We start from the raw sequence: 23,267 nt of genomic DNA on the forward strand, positions 1-23,267 counted from the left end.
AGTGTTCTTTTCTGACTGATTTCTTTTTACAGTTGTATATTTTTAAATCTGTCTTGGAATAAATTCAGAATAAAGTAAGAGTAATCAGGTGGAAAATTTAATGGAATTGTAATAGTTCCATGTGCATGTTCTGTCGTCATTCATATTAAAATTTTAGAGTAGTTCGGGTGTGTTACCTTTTCTCTGTGAAACTAACTGTTCTGGGAGATAACAGAATATAGATTCAAAAACAATAGAAATGTAGACTTGGTAGTTTGCAAGTGAAGATTATGCATTTCTAGAATTACATTTACATATTTGCCCTGAATATTTGTTGTCTGTTACATTTTAGGAGTGTAGAGCTGTTACCCTAGCTGTGCAGCCACGTTTACTTGATACCCTTTCAGAACATTTGTATTATGATGAAATTGCCATTCCATTTACACGAATGCAAAATGAGTGTAAACAACTTATTTCATCATTAGCTGATGCACATATTGAAGTTGGTAATAGAGTAAACAACAACGTTTTTACAATCGATCAAGCTAATGACCTGGTGAGTAAAGAAATAACTTTCTTAATTTTAGAGCATAAGATAAGAAATTTGTCAATGTCATGTTTACCACAAAAACACTTAATTTGTTGAATCTGTTTGTGGCTTGGTAGCCTATCATATATTCAGAATAAAGTAAGAGTAATTAGGTGGAAATTTTAATGGAATTAAATTCCCTTTGGAAAGGTTATTTCATTGTATTGACTTTTCTTCAAACAAGAGAATGGGGAAGGGATTTCTTAAAAAAAAAATCTCAGCTTTGACAAACCAATACACCTTTATTAGAAAAAGCTGTTGCCTTTTGTCATTTCTCAGTTTTGCCTAAGACTGGCAGAGTATAGGGGTAAAAAAAAGTTTCTGAGTATTTTCTTCTCCCCCTTCCTAACTTATAGTGAAAACATTCAAACATAAGAGAATTATACAATTAATACTCAGATACCAACCAACTAGATTCCAGTTAACACTTGACTAAATTTGCTTTATCATATATGTATTAATTGCAATATGCAACCATTAATTCATATTTTTAATGTATTTCTAAATAAGTCGCAGACAGCTATCAGTACACCTCAACTAAAATTCAGGGTTTTCCCTTTTTCTGCTCTTTTTTGTGTTATTAACTAAAATTTAGTTTTTATGGTGATTTGCTCTTTCTTTGAGGTAAAACCTATGTTCTATGAATTATACAGATCTTCAATGGAATATATGATGAATTTTAACAGAAATGTATACCTTTGAAACCCAAACCTCTGTCAAGATAGAGCCAGTGCCATACCCACTTCCCAGTCAATCTCCTGCGCTCAGAGAACCCTAGTTCTGGTTTCTCATGCACCATAGATTACTTTTGCCTGTTCTTGAATTTCATATAAATGGAACCGTACACTCTGTGCTGTTCACTGTAAGGATCTTTTTCAGCATGATGTTTTTTAAAATCATCTGTGATGGTATATGTATCAGTAGTTCACTCTTTTGTATTGCTGAGTTTTTTTTCATTGTATAAACTTGCCACATTAAGTGTAAGCCCTTCTTCTCTTAATGAACACTTGGGCTGCTCCAAGTTTTCAGCTGTTCTGAACAGAGCTGCTATAAACACTTTTGTATAAGCTTTTTTTAAGACATGTTTTCATTTCTCTTGGGTAAATACATAGTAGAATTGCTGGGTCATAGGCTGAGATGTTTATTTAGTTTTATAAAAAATTGTAGTTTCCCAAAAGTGGCTATATCATTTTACTTTCTAATCAGCAATATATGAGAGTTTTGGTTGCTCCACATCATCACCAACAGTTGGTGCTGGTCACTCCTTGTAATTTTTGCCTTTCTGGTGTTTGTGTGACAGTGGCATTGTGGTTTTAACTTGGCATTTCCTTGATGACTATTATAAGTGTAACACTTTTTTATGTCTTATTCACCATTTGTTGATTTTCCTTTCCAAAATGTGTGTTCAGCTCTTGTCTATTTTTAAGTAGGTTGTCTTATTATTGAGTTGTAGGAGTTTTTTTTAATATATTTTAGATACCAATCCTTTATCATGTAGATGCTTTCAGAACATTTTCTCCCAATATGAGGCTTGCTTTGTCTTTGAATGAGCAGGTATTTTTAAGTTTGATGAAGTCTAGTTTATCAGTTGTTTTCTTTTATGGTTATTGTGTTCTGTGATCTAAGGTACCTTTGCTTATCTCCAAGTGGTGAAGGTATTCACACACCTTTTCTTCTAAAGCATTGTAGTTTTAATGTTTAATCATCCATATTTATGTTTATATATAGTGCTAAATAGAGACTGCATTGTTTCATATAGATACCTAATTTTTTCATTGTCATTTATTGAAAAGATATTCATACTCTTTGTCTCTGTACGCCAGCAGCAGTGTTTTCATTGTTGTCTCTTTGTATTTAGTAAGTCTTTGAGGTTAGGTGGTGTGAAAGAGTTCTTCCTGAGTTATAGAATCAGAAGTTCAGCTACTTTACATGAATTAATCCTGTGAAGGAGCATATTTCATTTCTTATCCCCCTTTCTTATTAAAAAAAAAACCACAATGTAGTTGAAATTGTTTTTGGTCTCACCTGTGAGAAAAAGCTATAATTGCTCCAGTCTTCTTTATTGTTTTTATATAATTTCTCCTTTTTTGCCTCCCCTTCCCCATGTTTTGCTTTCTTAGAATAAAATCTCAATTTTTCTTTAAGGTCTGGGGTCCCTTTTTAGTGTTTCTGACAAGATTTTTTTTAAGCTATTACATGGCCTCTTAAAGCTTTTCTTATTCAGACCTCTTAGTCCCTAGTGGAACTACTGTTCTGTTTCATCAATTTCCTTAGTCCAGTGGTTTTAACCTAGGATATCAGAGTCTCCAGAAGAGCATATTTGAGGGAAGAACAGTTTTAAAAGATTAATCTTGGCCCTGGCTAAGAGTTGTTATTTGTATCTTTCTTTGTATTCCTATTTTTCTCTTACCTGCCAGAAACAGGCACTTCTGACGGTCTTCCTGTGTCTCTCACCATTCGCATAATTTAGTTCTTATCCATGGGCTGTACTGTCTTCTCTTGCTCTTTTGTGTTCTTCAGTTAGGCATTTTTGTTTGGATATCTCACTGTCATTTCAAACTTAACACCACCAAAACTGGAATTTATTTTTTAACAGAAAATAGCCCTTTTTATCCACAATCTCAAATCTTGTTAACATTTCCTTTCAGAAAGTTTCATGTGTTTATTCTTTCTCTGTTTCCATCACTACAACCCAGTCAAAGGCCTTATTATTTTATGACTAGGGCCTGACTCATCTCTAAGGCTCCAGGCAGTCTCTGGTTCATTTCACCCTGCCTGCTGTGCCAGACTAGTGAAGTTCTTAGTGCCATTCTGAACATATCCCTCCCCTACTTAAAAAGCATTATTCTCTTTTTCCTTGATTTTGGTTTTTTCCTTTCTTACCTTCAGCACCACCTCTAAACTCCCCATCTCTTTTCTCATTATTTCTCAAACTTCCTCCACTTTAGCCTAGTTAGTTTTTCTCTTGCAAAAGTACACCACCCTTGTTCACTTTCGTTGCTTCACTTATTCTCTCTTCCATGTCTGAACACCTCTTCCCTTTGCCAAAAGTTCCCTACGCTCAACCCTCTGTGCTCATACCAAGTTCATTTTTTGACACTCTTTCATCTAAGCCCTGTGCTTAAGCCATGATGACTGCTGTCAGTTCCTTGAACAGTGCCTCGACTTCCACTCACTACCTCAACTCTTTTTTCCAAGATGTCCTCATAACTCCGGACTTAACTTGTTTAAAAACCTAGCGTAAGTGTTAACTGCCTCTAGCAAGCTTTCGTTGCTTTTGTCACCTGAGAAGAGTTAAGCTGCCCTTGTGCTACCGCAGCAATTTGCACTTAGCTTAGCTTCACGTTATATTGTCTTTGTCTACCTGTGTATCTCCCACATTAGTCTCAACGTTTTTTTGAGTGTAGAAAGACATTGGTTTTACTCATATTTAAGCTGCCTATAATCATTGAAAACTGACAGAAGCATAGTGTATTTAGGACAGTGTTTTTAAACTTTTAGTAGTGAAACCCTGTTTCAAATAATCTTATGCAGAGCTTGAACATACAAAGCAGACGAAGCGAAGTGGAGAATATAAGCTAGAAGTGGCATATGATCATGTTTGTTTGTAGAGAACAGACCACAATCAAACAGATAAAACTCAATTTAAAATCTTTCATATTTTATAGTGATAAAAGATCTTAAAGTCTTTCATAGTTTTAGTGATAAAGGAAGATCTTAACTGTTTGCTGTTGTGCTTCTCATAATAAAAGTCTGGTATTATCAGTCTTGCCCATAAGAAAGTTGATCATTTCTAAGTCTGAAAAATTGCGTTATCCATTTTTAAAAAGTTAGGTTCTTTAATGTTACAGACTTTTCTGACCAACATTGATCAGACTGGATCCATTTATAGACTTTTTATGATTCCAGTTATTATCAAACAAGACTATTTTTGTTATGTAAGCCATCATACTATCTTTAAATGGTAATTTTAAAAACGTGCACACAAAATCTTGTACGTAAATGTTCATAGCAGCATTATTTGTAATATTAACTAAGGTGGAACCAACCCAACCATTCATCAGCTAATGAATGGAAGAATCCAATATGGTATACCCATGTAGTGTAATAATATTTAGCAAAAAAAAGGAATGAAGTAATTATACATGCTAAAACATCAGTGAACCTTTAAAGATGCTAAATGAAAGAATCTGGTCATAAAAGACTATACATTAGTTTATATGAAAATGTCCAGAATAGGCAAATCTGTGAAAATAGAATGTAGATAAGTGGTTACATAGGATGGAGGAAATGAGGTGTTACTACTAATAGGTATTGAGTTTTATTTTGGAGATGATGAAAACGTTCTAAAATTGTGGTGATGATTGTACAATTCTGAATATAGTAAAAACCATTGAACTGTACACTTTGAGTATACTGTATGTGAGTTACATCTCATTAAGTTGTTTTAAAAAGATACAATGAACAGTCTTTTAATGGAGCTTGTAAAGTAGTCTGATGCCACAGTCGTAGCTTTAAGCAGTTCTTGGTAATTAAAGAACTAACAACTGTTATACCATTCTCAAAGAATTGATTTATGTTTGCTCAGTGTTATTTCACCAAAGTACTATGTGGGCATTATGTGTTGATTTTTCACTCAAACTTAAATATAAGAAGTCTCTGAAGAGATTGTGTCTTTCTTAAAAAAATATAATACAATGTTAAATTAAGTCAGATTAAAATAAAGTTTACTTGGAAGGTTTTAGACATTTAGTTTACTGAATACTAAAATGTACTAGTTATTGTAGAATTTACAATTGAAACAGAAAGCTTGCTGTCTTCCCTTTAAGAATTTATAGGCTGCTTGGGGTTGATGTCATTAATGATTCTTGATTTCTCTCTTCAATAGGTCACTACTGTTTTTAATGAAGTCACATCATCCTTCAGTTTAAATCCTCAAGTATTACAGCAGTTAGATAGTAAACGACAGCAGGTCCAAATGACAGTCACAGAGACCAACCAGGAGTGGCAGGTGTTGCAGTTGAGAGTGCATACGTTTGCTGCATGTGCAGTTGTGAGCTTGCAGCAGCTCCCGGAGAAATTAAATCCTGTTATAAAACCATTAATGGAGACAATTAAAAAAGAAGAGAATACGCTAGTGCAGAACTACGCAGCTCAATGGATGGCCAAACTACTTCAGCAGTGCACAACAAGGACTCCCTGTCCCAATTCAAAAATTATTAAAAATCTCTGTAGCTCACTTTGTGTGGACCCATATCTAACTCCTTCTGTCACATGTCCAGTACCAACACAAAGTGGCCAGGAAAATTCTAAAGGTATATATCTAAACCTTTATTTGGGGTAGAGAAAGAATTAACCATTTAAATTTGTTTACAGTTATCTATAGGTGTATTAAGCAAAATCCAGTTTATGTTGGAGCTTTTTACCATTTTGAGAGAATTTGTACTTATTGCTATTAAAATCACAGCCCTCTTGACTCAAGTTTTTTTATAAAAGGCCTGATATCTTTGAGGTCTGTAAGTTCTCACATTTAAGATGACTAAATCCTATAAGACAGGTATTAACCCTTAACTTCCCTTTCAAGATCATCATTATAGGGTTTACTGTTAACAGGGCTAGAAAACTAAACTGCATCCAATGGTGATTGAAAGTTCTTCCTATAAAATTCTGTTTTCTCTAGTACATGTCTTATGAGATAACTGGACTCTGTTATCAAATAGTGTTTAAACAGCTTTTCTGTTTTCCTCCAGAAAATCTATATGTAAAGTAGTAACTGCTCTTTGTAGTCTAGTCTCAAGGACCAATGTTTTGTCACATGCCTTAGTCCTAATTTCCTCCCATCCCCTTCCCTGCGGGCTAGTTGAGGCAACAATATTTTGCATTGGTTGGTGTTTCTGAATTCACGGTTACTCAGAGAAGGCAGTGGCACCCGACTCCAGTACTCTTGCCTGCAAAATCCTATGGACAGAGGAGCCTGGTAGGCTGCAGTCCATGGGGTCGCTAAGAGTCGGAAATGACTTGAGCGACTTCACTTTGACTTTTCACTTTCATGCATTGGAGAAGGAAGTGGCAACCCACTCCACTATTCTTGCCTGGAGAATCCCAGGGATGAGAGAGCCTGGTGGGCTGCCATCTATGGGGTTGCACAGAGTCGGACACGACTGAAGCGACTTAGCAGCAGGATAGACATTTTGTTTTTTAAAGAGAACTTAACTTGCAGTATTTTTTAATGTGTTTTTTTTTAATGCCTGGAAACAGTAACTCATTTTTAAAGAATTAATGTACTTTTAACAGAAGGAGGTACAGTCAGCCTTGCGTTAGATATTTCTGGTTGTTAAGAGGATTCTGCAACCTTAGTTGTATGAAGTATGGTCCTATGCAGATCAAAATGTTTAACTTAATGTTGCGAATTACTGATTTTTGTGATCATTTCATTGTCTAGAGAAAATATCATTGGCCTATAAAAATTGAGGCTTAAAAGACAATTTTAAAATGTGTTGTATCTTTTGGACCAGGAAACCTTTGGTTGGAGGTTATATACTTTAAGGATTATGTGACTTTTTTCCTTAATAGGATCCAACTCTGAAAAAGATGGAATGCATCATACTGTCACCAAGCACCGGGGTATAATTACACTCTATCGGCATCAGAAAGCTGCTTTTGCTATCACAAGTAGGCGAGGTCCTACCCCCAAAGCCGTCAAAGCTCAAATAGCAGATCTTCCTGCAGGAGGTAGTGGAAACCTCCTTGTTGAACTTGATGAGGTAAATAGTTTTTCTTCTTTGAATACTCTGATTTTAAAACAAAATTTCTTACAGATTGAGAGCTAAATTGTCCTATCAGCTTCTAGAATTACATTTTTAAGTGAATGAACTGGGGCTAATAAGTTTTTGGAGTACTCCAGCAACAAGAGTTCAGAAAAACTACAAACTTCAAATTTCTCAAGCTTCTTATTTTTACCAGTTTAGTTTTCTGATTATCTTCCTAGCAAGAAACCCTCTCCATAGTGGGTGTATAAGTCATTCATGAATGTGAACTAATTCACTCCTGTAACAGTGACTACGGAGATGTTAAGTAATAGTGAAAGCTAACTTTTCTCAGTCTTATCAGTGTTAGGAATTACTGTTGATATTCAGAGGATAAGTTTATAATGTCAAATAACTTGTTACCTTTTAGTCTACTTGAAATTTATTAATTGTGTGATGTGAGGTAGGGATCTAAATTTATTTGCCCATAGGAACAACCAGTTATCCCACCATTGGATCTTTTCATCCGTAGTTGATGATGATGGCTCCTCTGTTATTTATCCTGCTTTCCTGTATTTAAGGATCTCCGTGGGCTTTCTATTCTGTTTCATTGATCTACTTGTTCTACAGTACAGTTTTTAAAGACAATTAAAAAAAATGCTTGGTGGGACTTCCCTAGTGGTCCAGTGGTTAAGACTGCCTGCTTCCAGTGCAGGTTTGATCCCTGGTCAGGGAACTAAGATCTCACACTGCTGTGTGGCTGAAAAAAGAAGAAAACTGTTTTTTAACTGTCTGGTTTTGAAAAAATCTTACAGTCACATTTTTAACAGTGGAATTCTCTAGGTAGCTCTACTGGTTGCAAGACATAGGAACTTACCTGAGTTGAGCAATAAACTATCAGTGCTAAAAGACATGTGTTTCTAATATATTTCTGTAAAGTATAGGCCTATTTTAAGTTTTATTTTTTTAACCCAAAATCTTATTGTCTATATGCCTTTAAAAATACTCTGTGAATGAAGACTTTTTCACTAACTATATTATTCTCATGTTAATTTTAATAAAAAATGTATACTTTGATGATTTGCATAGTTCCTTCACTTAAAAATATAATTGTATCTTTCTGGGGGGACTTTTTTTGTATTTAATTATTATGAAATTACTGCTACGTATGAGGTTATATTAATCTTGTTAAATTAAACAGATGCTTACAGTCTGTCTCTTGAAAGTGAAAGTCACTTAGTCATGTTCAACTCTTTGCAACCTCCTCGTGGACTATACAGTACATGGAATTCTCCAGGCCAGTATACTGAAGTGGGAAGCCTTTCCCTTCTTCAGGGGATCTTCCCAACCCAGGGATCGAACCCAGGTCTCCCGCATTGCAGGCAGATTCTTTACCAGCTGAGTCACAGGGGAAGCCCAAGAATACTGGAGTGGGCAGCATATCCCTTCTCCACGGAATCTTCCTGACCCAGGAATCAAACCGGGGTCTCCTGCGTTGCAGGCAGATTCTTCACCAACTGAGCTATCAGGGAAGCCATGCTATCCCTTAAGCAAATATAAATAAGGGCAGGTCATGGTAAGTTTCTTTGGGATAGAGAGAAGAAGAAAACATGTTACTTAGGACTATCTCTAGAAACAGCATGTATTCTTCTATTTATTTTCTCCAGCCCCCCAAAAGTATTTTATTTTGGATGTAAAAATCTAGCTCAGGATTTTTTGCCTATGTAAATTTATTGAGAGATGTTTTATAGTTATAACATGTCCAGTAATTGTTTCATTGGTTAATGGTAACACTGAATTCTTAACACTGATTTTTAAATTCTCAATAACATTTTGAAAGCATTATGCTTTTTTCTGAAATCTTGTTTTCACCTAACATTTAATTTTTAGGCCCAGAAGCCTTACTTGGTACAGCGGAGAGGAGCTGAGTTTGCCTTGACAACTATAGTGAAGCATTTTGGTGGTGAAATGGCAGTGAAGTTGCCACATCTCTGGGATGCAATGGTTGGCCCACTGAGGAATACAATCGACATACATAATTTTGGTGTGTACATATTTTTCCGAGTTGGGATTTAAACAGATTTCAGTGTGTATCCATTACATATGTCTTTATAAAATAACGATGCCTGTGCCTGTTTATCCCAGGCCAGCTGGTAAGTTTTTAAATAGAAGGTTGGTTAAAACATTGATTTTCATGTCATTTTGTATACTTTTCTTGCTTTTTACTTTTCCTGTTATGTATTTAGAAAGAGATTTGAAATGGATCATTATATTAAGCTTCTTTGGTTCTTTAGGAGTAGCACTTCAGCAGTTAAATTAAGGATGTCGTAGTTCATTTTACGTTATAAAGCAAAAGAGACTCTCCCATAGTAGCTGGGGGGTGCTAAGACTTTTTGTAAGCTCTGAATTTTGAAAAACTATTTGTAAGGTAATATGCACTTAAATCAATGTATCTTAATAGATGGAAAGTCCCTCTTGGAAAAGGGAGATGGCCCTGCCCAAGAACTGGTGAATTCTCTGCAAGTTTTTGAAACAGCAGCAGTGTCAATGGATTCTGCGCTTCATCCCCTGGTAACTAACTAATGCAAGTGTAGTTTTTTTCCTAATAAAATGAGTAGCCTTATTAGAAAGTCTTGGGCTTGAATGAAAAGTGCAACTGTGATGTCATCCCTTATGATTTCATTTTCTTTTAGATGCTGTAACTAGATTCCTTCTTCCTGACAGCTTAACTCTTCCAGGCTTTGAGGCAGAGCTGGGTGTGTGACGAGAGAAAACCCACTCTGAGAGCTCAGAGTACAGGGCAGTAGGAACAGGGCTCTGACGCCCTAAAGCCAGCTGCAGACAGAAAAGAAGGCTGCATCCCTGTTCATCTGCACCGTCTGAATAATACAGTCCAGGAACAGGAGAATACAGATGATAAGATCGCTTCCCTAGATAAATGTAATGGTAGGAGGGAGTTCCCTTTCTGAGATGAAACTAGTCAGTGGCAGAGATAGAACATGGGTTTATTTTTTAACTATTAAAATATCTCTCACCAAAAAATTAGAATAGAGGGAGGAGGAACATAGACCAGAGAATTAATTATCTGGTTTTTCCACTGAAAAAGTATTGATATTATTCTTTCCATGTAACTGTATTAGGAAGCTCTCTGCAATTTATAACATCATAAAGGGTGCTAGCGTTGATTCTCTATTCATATAGGAGAGAGTAGAGGGAAACTTTTCCGTTTATATAGTAATAAAGCATATTCTTTTACTTGTTAAATTTTGCAAATTTATCATTAGTAAAGAAGGGCAGAATTGGTCTGTATGTGCTCACCCTCCATGATCAAACAGGATGCATTCAGTTGCACAGTAAGGCTAGTTTGTTGAGCAAGTACCTGACTCTCATCAGCATTAATCCTGGCTTCTGTGCATCACACATTTAATAATAGGATATGTCATGCTCTTGTGATTATATTGTGTATGGAAAGCCAGGAAGTTAAAGTGGAAAATAACTACCAGAGTATGGTGCCTAGAACAAAATCAGGATCACCCAACCCAGTGAATACAAAGTATGTACTTAAACCTAAGCCAGATTTGGAGGCGGCTGATGATGTGTAGTGTCATTTTCCAAGCCTCAGTAGGAAAATCGTACAAGTGCCTTTGATGTGTTCCCTACGAATTTTGGAAAGTATTGAGTGTTCCCTGATGCTTAAGAGAATATTCAACAGGGGAGAAGTTCTGCACCCATCTGTTCTTTTTAAAAGCATTCTAATAATGAAGATTTAGATTAAATTTTTATTGAGTATGTTCTGACAATGTCTTAAGGTAACTGGAGATAATTCTTGGATTTAGCATCACTTGGAATATTGAGAACCTCTGAGTAAGGGCTATTATAGTTGTATTTTAAACATTAGATTCCCTAATGAGTCTTCTGACTTGTCTTAAACTTTTTGTTTTTAGTTGGTACTGCATTTGCCTCATCTTTACATGTGCCTTCAGTATCCCAGCACTGCAGTGAGGCATATGGCTGCTCGTTGTGTGGGCGTCATGAGCAAAATAGCCACCATGGAAACAATGAATATATTTTTGGAGAAGGTTCTTCCATGGCTGGGAGCAATTGATGACAATATCAAACAAGAGGGTGCAATTGAAGCACTTGCCTGTATCCTTTTTCACTTTGACAAACTACTCAGAAATTATATTTGCTTTATTTAAGAGTGACTAAAATACAATTTATTCAGATATATACAGGGCAGTCCAGTGGTTAGGACTCCACACTTTCACTGCTGAGCAGGCCATATCAGGATTAGGGGGTGGGAGCAGAACAAGCCAAAAAAACCCAGCACCAAAAACAAATGTGCACACAACCTGCCTTGTTCCAAAAAACTACTTTTTTACATTTTATTTCAGTGTTATTTTTATTGCATTATATTATACCTGTATTTACATTTTATTATAATATTCACACAAAAAATTAAAGAATTACTATTAATTTTAAGAGATCTTTTTATAAGCAAAAAATTTATAGTCAGTGTATTTTTAAATATGAGGTTGGCCAAAAAAGTGCGTTTGGCTTTTTCTGTATGATGTTATGCTACTTTTTTTGGCCAACCCAGTATTAATCAGATAGTATGTAGGTAGTTCTTATAAATTTACTATGTTTGCTTTGTTCATTGATTGTCTGGCAAAACGATTAATTAACTTTAATTAATACAGACAAACTTTTTACCAAGGGTATGACATCCATGAACACTGTTTAACTCAAAATACCTAAAAGATATTTTGGTCTAAGAGCAAGAAAGATGGATAGAGATCAAACCTGTAGAAACTCTAGCTAAAGAAATGCTAAAGATTATGGGACTGAACTCACTGGACCTGCTGTCTCCAGCTCAGGGTTGTTGGGATCCTGGTGGGAAAATTGGAATTAATCTTTGACACTTAGTTGTGCTCCCTTGCTTACAATGTAAATCAATTTATTTTGATATGTGAATTCTAGAAACTTGTAGGAATTTCTTTATGGAAAAAAAATCTTAGTAAAGATTCCCTCCAGCATTCCTGAGATTGAAAAAAAATCATCTTCTTAATCTTGAGAAACTTACATACTCTTTACAAAGGAGTAACCCTGTATAAATGCTGTTATAATTGAATCACAGACCTTGAGGGATAGTCAGTCCCTCATAATACAGGTAAGCAATGAGGAACTGTTTTAGAAGTCACAGTCTTGGTGTATCATTTTGTTTATGAAAACGTCTACCTTGGAACCAGTTAGAAATTTCCTTAGTAGCTGACTCAGGTGTAATGGAACAGCTGGATGTTGGCATCGTTCCATATATTGTGCTCTTAGTTGTGCCTGTGTTGGGAAGGATGAGTGATCAGACGGACAGCGTAAGATTCATGGCTACACAGTGCTTTGCAACACTAATTAGACTCATGCCACTTGAGGTAAGTTGATGATAACCTGGTTTATGAACTTAATGTTTTCAATAACTTCATAATAATTGTAACACCTTTTAAAGAACAAGTTTTTAAAAAAGATGTTGAATATGTTTACATTATAAGTGTTAAGACTTTTATGTTTTAATAGGTAATTTTTTTAACACTGTTTTAAATAAAACTGGTTCATAAAAGAATGATAATTCTTTAGGTGATGCTAATTTCTAGATGCTATTCTAGAAGTGTGTTCCTGAGTATCCCAGTAATATCTAAGATTCTGTTCTGGAGTTTACATGAAAGGTAAATTTGAGAGATGGTAACTGAAAGTGTAAAAAGCAAATGATATGTCTGTTGGATTATGGAGAAAGCAGAATGCAAGGCTGAAGCTTTTTGGAGTATATTTATGGGACAGAAATAATATATGTGGCCAGTGCAGGAAATAGAAGTGGCTTGAAGCGAGAGAAAAGCCAGGACCCTGTCACTTAGCCACTTAATATATTTTTATGGGATTTTTTAATTCGAGAAATAAGTATATATGCATTTCATCCATTCTGAAGTATGTGTCCAGTAGTTCCTTTTTAGGCCAGATAATACACTAAAATACCACATTTTGTTTATCCATTCATCAGTCGATGGACATTTGGCTATTATGAGTAATGCTGCTGTGGGCATGCACATGTAAAGTATTTGGGTGTAAGCTTTTTCCCCTCTCTTTGCTTTCTCTGTGAGGCACATGGGATCTTAGTTCCCTGACCAGGGATCAGACCCGTGCCCCTTCAGTGGAAGTGCAGACTCTTAACCACTGGACCACCCGGAAGTCCCTGCTTTTCTTTCTTGTGAGCAGACATTTAGGAATGGAATTACTGGGTCATATGATGTTTAACTTAAACTGTCAAACTGTTTTCCCAGAAAACTGTACCATTTTATATTTCTACTAGAAAAGTATGAGCATAATACTTTGGAACAGTCTCTCAGTGGGGGACTTTATCTGGTTTAAAAAAAAGCTGAGTCAAAGGACTTACTATAGGGTACTGAGTACAGTCTTCAGAAGTACACTGCCTGAGTAGTGGGGCCAAATTAACCCTTGCAAGAAGATTGATTTGAGCCCACATTAGCAAAGCCTTAAAAGAGCAACCCTTAAAGGATTGAGTTGGTTTCAGATATTTAACTACATCCGAGAAAAAAAACTAAAAAAACGAAAATATTTAACCCCTGAAAGTTCAGCACCTAACAGCATAAAACTTAGAATATTTAGCACACATCAAAAAATTAGCCAGGGGGAATTCCCTAGTGGTTAGGATTCTAGGCTTTCACTGCCATGACCAGGGTTCAGTCCCTAGTTGGGAAACTGAGATCCCACAAGCCATGTGCCGTGGCCAGAGGGGAAAAAAAGAAGTTATCCAGGAGAAAAGTCAGTCAATAGAAGCAGACCCTGAAATGACCCCGATAATAGAATTAGTATACAAGGTCATTAAAATATGCTCCATATGTTCAAGAAGGTAGAGGGAAAGCATGAGTGTAATAAAGAGTGAAATGGAAGAAGTAAGAGCAACCCACATTGAACTTCTTGAGTTGAAAGATACAATTACAAATAAAAACACACTGGATAGGATTAATGACAGATTAGATGCTGTGAATTTGAAGACACAGCAGTAGAGACAAGAATGTCATGCAGGTTAATTCCTATTCTGCTTTAAGGATTCAGGGCCTATCAAGCAGTGGGGTTGGATAGAAGCTTTTATTCCCTGCACTGCACTCTTGTTGCTTTTATAGGAATTGGAGTGAGGAAGATAATCAATGGTAGGGTTCCTGGCACTGTACAATACTTATGAATCCTAATCATTGTTAGGAAATGTACCTCATTGTATGGCCTTACGCTAAGTCACTTTAGTTGTGTTCAGCTCTTTGTGGTCCTATGGACTGTAGCCCTCCAGGCTTCTCTGTCCATGGGATTCTCCAGGCAAGAATACTGGAGTGGGTTGCCATTTCTACCAGGGGATCTTCCCACCCCAGGGATCAAACCTGCATCTCTTATTTCTCCTGCATTGGCAGGCAGGTTCTTTACCCGTAGTGCCACCTGGGAAGTACGGCCTTATATCTGGCTGTTATTTATTAAAAGGTCCATGAGGATAAATGCCTGAAGATTTGTTACTTCCATGTAAAGCACTGGGCAGAAAGGCCTTGTTTTGATGGTTATCATTAGGATATTGAATGTGTTAAAATGTTAGTTTCTATCTTGATTAAGTTGTTAATTCTAAAACCTTTTGATGGAATTCCCTGGTGGTCCAGTGCTTAGAACTCTGAGCTTCTACTGCAGAGGGGACAGGTTTGATCCCTGGTTGGGGAACTAAGATCCCTTGAGCTGTACAGCATGGCAAAAACAGAAAACCCCTTTTGAAAATATAACATATAATCATTTTAAGACAGTATATACACCTCACTCCTGATACTATTTCTGGTAGTATCTGTTTATAAGAAACATACACTTGAATTTAATTGAAGTTCTGTTCTCAGAATATTACTTAACTTTCAAGTTCACATTTCTTAATCATAGGGCAGTAGTTCTCACACTTTTTGGTCTCTATACCTCTTTACACTCTTAAAAATTAAAGACCCCAAAGAACTTTTGTTTATTATACTTTCTGTAGTAGAAATTAAAAGTGAAAAGTGGAAAAAGATTTATTAATTGATTTAAAGAATAAATCCATTAGACTTTTGAATAGACCTTTTACAAAGCATTGGTCATTTGGAGAACACTGGCTCACTGAGTTATGTAAATCTTTTAAAGGTTGATTCATATGAGCATACAGTAACAAAAAATAGACTCCTTAGTATCACCAACAGAAAATTTTTAAATATTGGGAAGCACCTGCAGTGCTAAGTTTCTTTTGACAGCTTGCATTTTATCATTGGCAACAGGTTGTGCCACTCATTTTCCTTGAAGTGACCAAATTTTTTAAAGAAAATAATCTGCCAAATACTCAAGTCAGAATAACCATAGTTTGTCAGTCCATTGAAGTAAACTCGTTCTGTAAAAGACAGCTAGGTCAACTCTCAATTTTAAGAAATCTTACAAGCGCTTTTCCTAAATATTTTGTATTTCAGTATGCATGGTATAAAGCAGAAATGCTTTATGGAATACTTCATATTTTGTTGCACAGTGTCTTAAAAAAGATGTGCCATTCAAAGGTTGAGGTTTAATAACATTATTTTTACTGCTTCAATAAGTGAAACCAGCTTGTTTTAAAAAAAGGCTGGTGCATGGCTGCAAGTAATAGTGACTGCTCGTATACTTGGTGGTGTCACCGCCTTGATTCTTCCTGAGGCTAAAGCGGTCTTGCCCACCATTACTTTTGTGCATCAGAGCAAAAGTCAACACAGTGGAAAAAGCAAACAATGTCTTATCCTTGTCATGAAATAGCTGCAGTCAGTAACCCTTTGAAAAGGTCTTAGAAATCCTGAGGGGTTTGCAGACCACATTTTGAGAACCAGTACCCTGGGTAACCGTTAACACTAAAATTAAGAGGCTCTATAGTAACAGCATTCCACTTAAAACAAACAATACAATTTTGTCATTATCAAGTAACAAATGGTATGGGAAAAATAAGTTGTAGCTAAGTTCTTAAAGTAGCATCAGTTCAGTTCAGTTGCTCAGTTGTGTCTGACTCTTTGCGAACCCATGAATCGCAGCACGCCAGGCCTCCCTGTCCATCACCATCTCCCGGAGTTCACTCAGACTCACGTCCATCAAGTCAGTGATGCCATCCAGCCATCTCATCCTCTGTCGTCCCCTTCTCCTCCTGCCCCCAATCCCTCCCAGCATCAGAGTCTTTTCCAATGAGTCAACTCTTTGCATGAGGTGGCCAAAGTATTGGAGTTTCAGCTTCAGCATCATTCCTTCCAAAGAAATCCCAGGGCTGATCTCCTTCAGAATGGACTGGTTGGATCTCCTTGCAGTCCAAGGGACTCTCAAGAGTCTTCTCCAACGCCACAGTTCAACAGCATCAATTCTTTGGCACTCAGCTTTCTTCACAGTCCAACTCTCACATCTATACATGACTACTGGAAAAACCATAGCCTTGACTAGACAGACCTTTGTTGGCAAAGAAATGTCTCTGCTTTTCAACATGCTATCTAGGTTGGTCATAACTTTTCTTCCAAGGAGTAAGCATCTTTTAATTTCATGGCTGCAGTCACCATCTGCAGTGATTTTGGAGCCCAGAAAAATAAAGTCTGACACTGTTTCCACTGTTTCCCCATCTATTCCCCATGAAGTGATGGGACCAGATGCCATGATCTTCATTCTGGATGTTGAGCTTTAGGCCAACTTTTTCACTCTCCTCTTTCTCTTTTATCAAGAGGCTTTTTAGTTCCTCTAGATGTGCTTATTTAATAATCTCATTATATAGTGCTTTTAAAACCTAATTCTTAAATATTTGTCTCCCAGTCATTAAAATGATACTATTTTTGAATTGGTTTTTCTTTACATATATATGTGTGTGTGTTACCTTTGGTATTTTTTAATTGAGAATAGTTGGTTTACAATATTGTGTTATCTCTGCATTTACATTTTGATAAGACTTGAAATAATTTCATAATCTGGGGATAGACAAATTAATAGATAGTAGCAAATTGTTTTAATACACTTAAAAAATAATTTTAGGCAGGCATTCCAGACCCTCCAAATATGTCAGAAGAATTAATCCAATTGAAAGCCAAGGAAAGACACTTTTTGGAGCAATTGTTAGATGGGAAAAAGTTAGAAAATTACAAGATTCCAGTACCAATCAATGCTGAACTCAGAAAATATCAACAGGTAAAGTTTTATACTTATCTTATAAATACTGATTATTCCTTTTAAATGTACCTTGAAGAATTTAAAGATTGATTTAATAATTAAAATTCTTGTGTTTGGGTCTTATATCCATTTATTTCTCCCTGCCTGTAAAAATACAGTGTGTTTGGTCTTTGTAAACATGTTCTTTACGGAAAAATATTTTTATGATCTGTTCACATTTACCATTTTTCTTTTTCTCCCAATGTTTCAGGATGGTGTGAACTGGTTAGCATTTCTTAATAAGTATAAGCTTCATGGAATTCTGTGTGATGACATGGGTTTAGGGAAGACTTTACAGTCCATCTGTATTCTAGCAGGAGATCACTGTCACAGGTAATTTTAAATGTTACTTTAACACAAGGCTTTCAGATGCTGAGCAATATAAACAAGCTGGTTAATTCATTGTGTTTTGCTGTTGTTAAGGGCCCAGGAATATGCAAGATCAAAATTGGCAGAATGTATGCCACTTCCTTCCTTGGTGGTTTGTCCACCAACATTAACAGGTCATTGGGTGGATGAAGTAGGTAAATTTTGCTCCAGAGAATATCTCAATCCACTGCATTATACTGGACCTCCTACTGAAAGGATAAGGTAAGAACTGTATAACCAAAAAATGTTTAATCTTTGCTTTAAGTAGTTTGGAAGAATAAAATTATTAAAAATGAATTCTAGTTAGCTTTTTTGGTTGTCAGACATAGAAACTTACTTTAACTTATTTAAGAAAGGTAAATGAACATATTAAAAATATAATCAGTGAGACTCATCAAAATTTAAGAAGTTTTGGAACTTCCCTGATCGTCCAGTAGCTAGAACTCTGTGCTCCCAATGCAGGGGGCCTGGGTTCAATCCCTGGTTGGTGGACTAGATCCCATGTGCTGTAATTAAAAACCACAGTTAAACATGGCCTAGCCAAATAAATCATAAATACAAAGTGTAAGGACATTAACCACTGTCAACAATCAGTTAGGCTCTAAGTTTTTGGAGCTAGGAAACTGTCAAGAACCAAAACCGTTCTTGGTGCCTTTCCTAAAGTCTTGTGATCGTAGCATCTCCTAGGTGCTTCTGTTATTTCTTCATTTTCTATGCACTTTCCCTAAGAGCTACCTCTTCCTTCTTTCCTCTCCCCAAAAGTGCTTTTGGTGCACAGTGGCTTGCTCTAGCTGCCCTGATCCCATAGAACACTATAGTTCTGTTAGTATATCTCTGTTCCTAAATACAGGTGTTGAAGAGTGGTGTATCGTTAATTCCAGTTTGTCTTTTAAAGCTTGGATAGTCACAGATTACTGATTAGTCCGTAGGTTTCCTACCCTTCTGTGAATTAATAGCTAACATATACTGAGCACTTACTAGTCAGGCATTAGATATTCTAAGCAGTTTTATTTACATTTATGTAATACCATGTATTCTTTTAATTACCTTATGAGGTATGGGTACTATTATTGTTCCCAATTTGCAGATGAGGAGTCCAGACATGGGGCCTGGGAAGAAGATCACTCAGCTAATTAAATAGAAGGTCACTAGGTATAGTTAAATGAAGATTTGAACACAGGAAGCTCAAGAGCTTGTACTCTTGAAGAATTTACGTAAAGGAATTCATCCATTTATAAGTGGTAGAAACTCAACTCAGACTAGCTTAAGCAAACAGGAAATTCATTAATTAACCTGAGCGTCTTGGGGTGAATTCTTGCTTCAGGTACATCTAAATTACTGTTCTTCCTCATGCATAGCTTGTTCTGTTGGTCTCTACTGGACTTTTGTCTATTGTTGGTGTAGATAAAAGGTTATGGGCAGTCTTAGGCCTACATTCTCCTAGCTTGGCAACTGTAAAGAACAGAGATATTCTCTCAGACTGGCCGGCCTTGATTGCATCATGTCCCCAAACCAGCCTCCATGATTGGGGAATAAAATACTGTGAATGGCTTGATCTGATTAAAATGCTTCACCTCTTTGGTGATTATGGGGACATGTGATTGATGGCTCGCGCTCGGCCCCCAGCACAACATGGAATGATGAAGGAATAGTGTGCCTCCAAGGAAGAGGTTTTGGCAAATAAAATGACCTTCACACTGTGAGTCAGGTACTCACCTCTTTTCTAATCAGACTGAGTTAGGGCCACATGACCAAGTTGTAAGGAGAATGGCCTTCAGGTAGCAGGGGTCATGGATGTCGAGTAAGCAGAAAGGAATATTGGGTTTGGTAGGCAGATTGAAATCACTTTATACAATGGCATCTGTGCTTTCCACTTTGAAAGTATATTACAAACTTTGCAGATTCCCCATTTTCTAATCTTCCTTATTTTTAAATGCAGGTTACAGCACCAGGTGAAAAGGCACAATCTCATAGTGGCTTCATACGATGTTGTGAGAAATGACATAGATTTCTTTAGGTAAGAATTAAAATTTTTTAAAGGAAAACAGTGTCCAATTCAGAGAGAATTGTATCTTTCTGCCTCAGACTCTTCATATTGTTCCTGACATGTAGTAAAAGATGCTAACATTTTTTGTTTATTCTTCCTTAGAAATATTAAATTTAACTACTGTATTCTTGATGAAGGCCATGTCATCAAAAATGGAAAAACAAAATTGTCAAAAGCAGTAAAACAACTGACTGCTAATTATAGGATTATTCTTTCTGGAACACCAATCCAGGTAATTATTTACCTTTTCTTTTCTTGGCATTTGACAGTGAATTAAAGAAGAGGGTTTTTTTAGTTTTTGGAATAATTTCCAATAATTATCTTGCTTTTATAATGGTTCATTTGGTATGTAGCAGTATCTGAGCAAACCTGGTTTTAAATCTCATATTTAAAATGTGATTTTAGGCTATAGTAGCCCATGAGTCCGGAGAAGGCAATGGCACCCCACTCCAGTACTCTTGCCTGGAAAATCCCATGGACGGAGGAGCCTGGTTGAGCTTTGGTCCATGGGGTCGCAAAGAGTCAGACACGACTGAGCGACTTCGCTTTCACTTTTCACTTTCATGCATTGGAGAAGGAAAGGGCAACCCACTCCAGTGTTCTTGCCTGGAGAATCCCAGGGGCGGGGGAGCCTGATGGGCTGCCGTCTATGGGGTCGCACAGAGTTGGACACGACTAAAGCGACTTAGCAGCAGCAGCAGCCCATGAGTCAGGAGGCAAAGCCCAAGTGCAGTTAGAAGGGCTTCACTGCAGGAAGGCAGCCCGCCACGGTGAGCCAGAGCTTAAGCAGAGTGAGAAGGGCTTCTGGAAGGGGTAAACAGATAGGGTGGTACCTTAGGATCCACACATACTGGGAAGGCATCCAAAATGGATAAGTGTGGGGTTTTTTTGGTTTGTTTTTTTGTTTTGTGAAACTCCAAGTAGAATTGGAAAGAACCTTTACCTTTTCTCATGACCCATAAATACTGGGTAGACATGACCTATAACCAAACTCTTCTAGGTTTTCCTGCGTTGAATAAATGGTGGTGATGGCCAAATTTCTTAAATCTTGCTATTAATCTTAGTCTCAGAAAAACAAGAAACGTATTCATCATTCTGCTCTATTTACAACTTGATAGAACCAACCAAAAAGATTTAAATACTGTGGACCAAGGCTTATTGTGGTGGAAAAGACTTTAAGTTCCTCTAAATAGGATAGAGTATTTTCTCCAAATTTTACACAATAAAATATAGACTCACATCCAGAAATATAGTGATAATCTCTCTCATCTCTCATCTGTGTCATTACAGTGGGCTTTCATTAATGTTCCATTTTTAAGTGTAAGGAAATAATCCTAGCACACAAGATAACTGGTGTTCCTTTCTAATATTCAGAACAACGTTTTGGAGCTGTGGTCATTATTTGATTTCCTCATGCCGGGATTTTTGGGGACTGAACGCCAGTTTGCTGCTCGGTATGGTAAACCTATATTAGCAAGTAGGGATGCTCGAAGCTCCAGTCGAGAACAAGAAGCAGGTAGGAAAAAGAGATACCATTATATATTCTATGCACGTGAATCTAATTTATATCTAATTTGAGGGAAGTCATTTAATTTTATTAGAGAAATGAGAATAATAAATAGCATAAAATTAATTCTGTTAATAATTATTAACAGGTGTTCTTGCAATGGATGCACTGCACCGCCAGGTCCTGCCATTTCTTTTGAGAAGAATGAAAGAAGATGTTTTACAGGATCTACCACCCAAAATTATTCAAGACTATTACTGTACTCTCAGTCCTCTCCAGGTTAGGAATCTGGTGATTGTGGTTGTTGATGCTATGTCTATTACTGGAATGCTTTGAATAAGTCATAAAGGTAGTGAGTAAAGGGATTTAGCCTTTGGTTTTATTGCTCTAATCTAGCTTCTACTTCCTTAGACTTCAGGAATATTCTGTTTCAAACAGGTGTAGAGAAAACCTAAATGAATCTGTTTGGGTATATAAGTACACATATGGGTTTGTGCATTTTCAACACATCATTAATACAAAATCTGCTGTCATAATCGCTTTGTTATATGTCTCGAGTTAATTGGAAAAGTTGGAACGTTAAAATGATAAAGAAGTAAGCCAGTGATAAAGTAAGCCAGTGTTTTTTAGGGCCAGAGGTCTGCCTGTGATGTCTTACAGCAGCATTATAGATGTCTACATCAGGGCTGAGTTGGGAAGTGGGACCTCATCTCTTCTGAAGTATTGCCAGTAAATTTTCAGAAGTATTGGCATCTGAACGTGTGTGTGTGTGGTATTTTTGTAAGGGGAAGCTATCTCTTGTCTTAGTAAAATATGGCCTATACAGAATTTTCTCTTTGAATGTTTATGTTGTGTTCTAGGTTAATAAGCATCAGTCTGTGTCAGTATCAGATGATTTCAGTTCAGTTCAGTTGCTCAGTTGTGTCCAATTCTTTGCGACCCCATGAATCGCAGCACGCCAGGCCTCCCTGTCCATCACCAACTCCTGGAGTTCACTCAGACTCATGTCCATCGAGTCGGTGATGCCATCCAGCCACCTCATGCTCTGTCATCCCCTTCTCCTCCTGCCCCCAATCCCTCCCAGCATCAGAGTCTTTTCCAGTGAGTCAACCCTTCTCATGAGGTGGCCAAAGTATTGGAGTTTCAGCTTCAACATCAGTCCTTCCAATGAACACCAAGGACTGATCTCCTTCAGGATGGACTGGTTGGATCTCCTTGCAGTCCAAGGGACTCTCAAGAGTCTTCTCCAACACCACAGTTCAAAAGCATCAATTCTTTGGTGCTCAGCCTTCTTTACAGTCCAACTCTCACAACCATACATGACCACAGGAAAAACCATAGCCTTGACTAGATGGACCTTTGTTGACTAAGTAATATCTCTGCTTTTTAATATGCTGTCTAGGTTGGTCATAACTTTCCTTCCAAGGAGTAAACGTCTTTTACTTTCATGGCTGCAGTCGCCATCTGCAGTGATTTTCGAGCCCCCCAAAATAAATTCTGACACTGTCTCCACTGTTTCCCCATCTATTTCCCATGAAGTGATGGAACCAGATGCCATGATCTTCGTTTTCTGAATGTTGAGCTTTAAGCCAACCTTTTCACTCTCCTCTTTCACTTTCATCAAGAGGCTTTTTAGTTCCTCTTCACTTTCTATGATTTAGTATGGTTCAAATGAATAAAAGATATATAGATGTATCTGCAAAATAGCTCCTTTCCCCTCCAGTATACAGACAGTTAATCTTTTAGAATTTATCTACCCAACTTCAGTTTTGTGGA

General features: G+C 36.9%; 1 protein-coding gene across 2 annotated transcripts in view; it reads left to right on the plus strand.

Moving 5' to 3' along the window:
- The window catches only part of BTAF1 (B-TFIID TATA-box binding protein associated factor 1), an 85,523-nt gene that overhangs the window by 53,147 nt on the left and 9,109 nt on the right, over nt 1-23,267 (plus strand). For both annotated transcript variants that reach the window (XM_015103326.3, XM_027960442.3), the window contains 14 exons: nt 332-535; nt 5,457-5,883; nt 7,142-7,332; nt 9,205-9,358; nt 9,776-9,885; nt 11,259-11,460; nt 12,592-12,740; nt 17,395-17,547; nt 17,780-17,901; nt 17,992-18,159; nt 19,877-19,954; nt 20,087-20,216; nt 21,359-21,500; nt 21,640-21,770. In XM_015103326.3, the coding sequence (XP_014958812.2) occupies nt 332-535; nt 5,457-5,883; nt 7,142-7,332; nt 9,205-9,358; nt 9,776-9,885; nt 11,259-11,460; nt 12,592-12,740; nt 17,395-17,547; nt 17,780-17,901; nt 17,992-18,159; nt 19,877-19,954; nt 20,087-20,216; nt 21,359-21,500; nt 21,640-21,770 (2,361 nt within the window). The remainder of the gene's footprint in view (nt 1-331; nt 536-5,456; nt 5,884-7,141; nt 7,333-9,204; nt 9,359-9,775; nt 9,886-11,258; nt 11,461-12,591; nt 12,741-17,394; nt 17,548-17,779; nt 17,902-17,991; nt 18,160-19,876; nt 19,955-20,086; nt 20,217-21,358; nt 21,501-21,639; nt 21,771-23,267) is intronic.

The sequence above is a fragment of the Ovis aries genome, chromosome 22 (assembly GCF_016772045.2).
Source record: "Ovis aries strain OAR_USU_Benz2616 breed Rambouillet chromosome 22, ARS-UI_Ramb_v3.0, whole genome shotgun sequence".
Classification (NCBI taxonomy): Eukaryota; Metazoa; Chordata; class Mammalia; order Artiodactyla; family Bovidae; genus Ovis; species Ovis aries.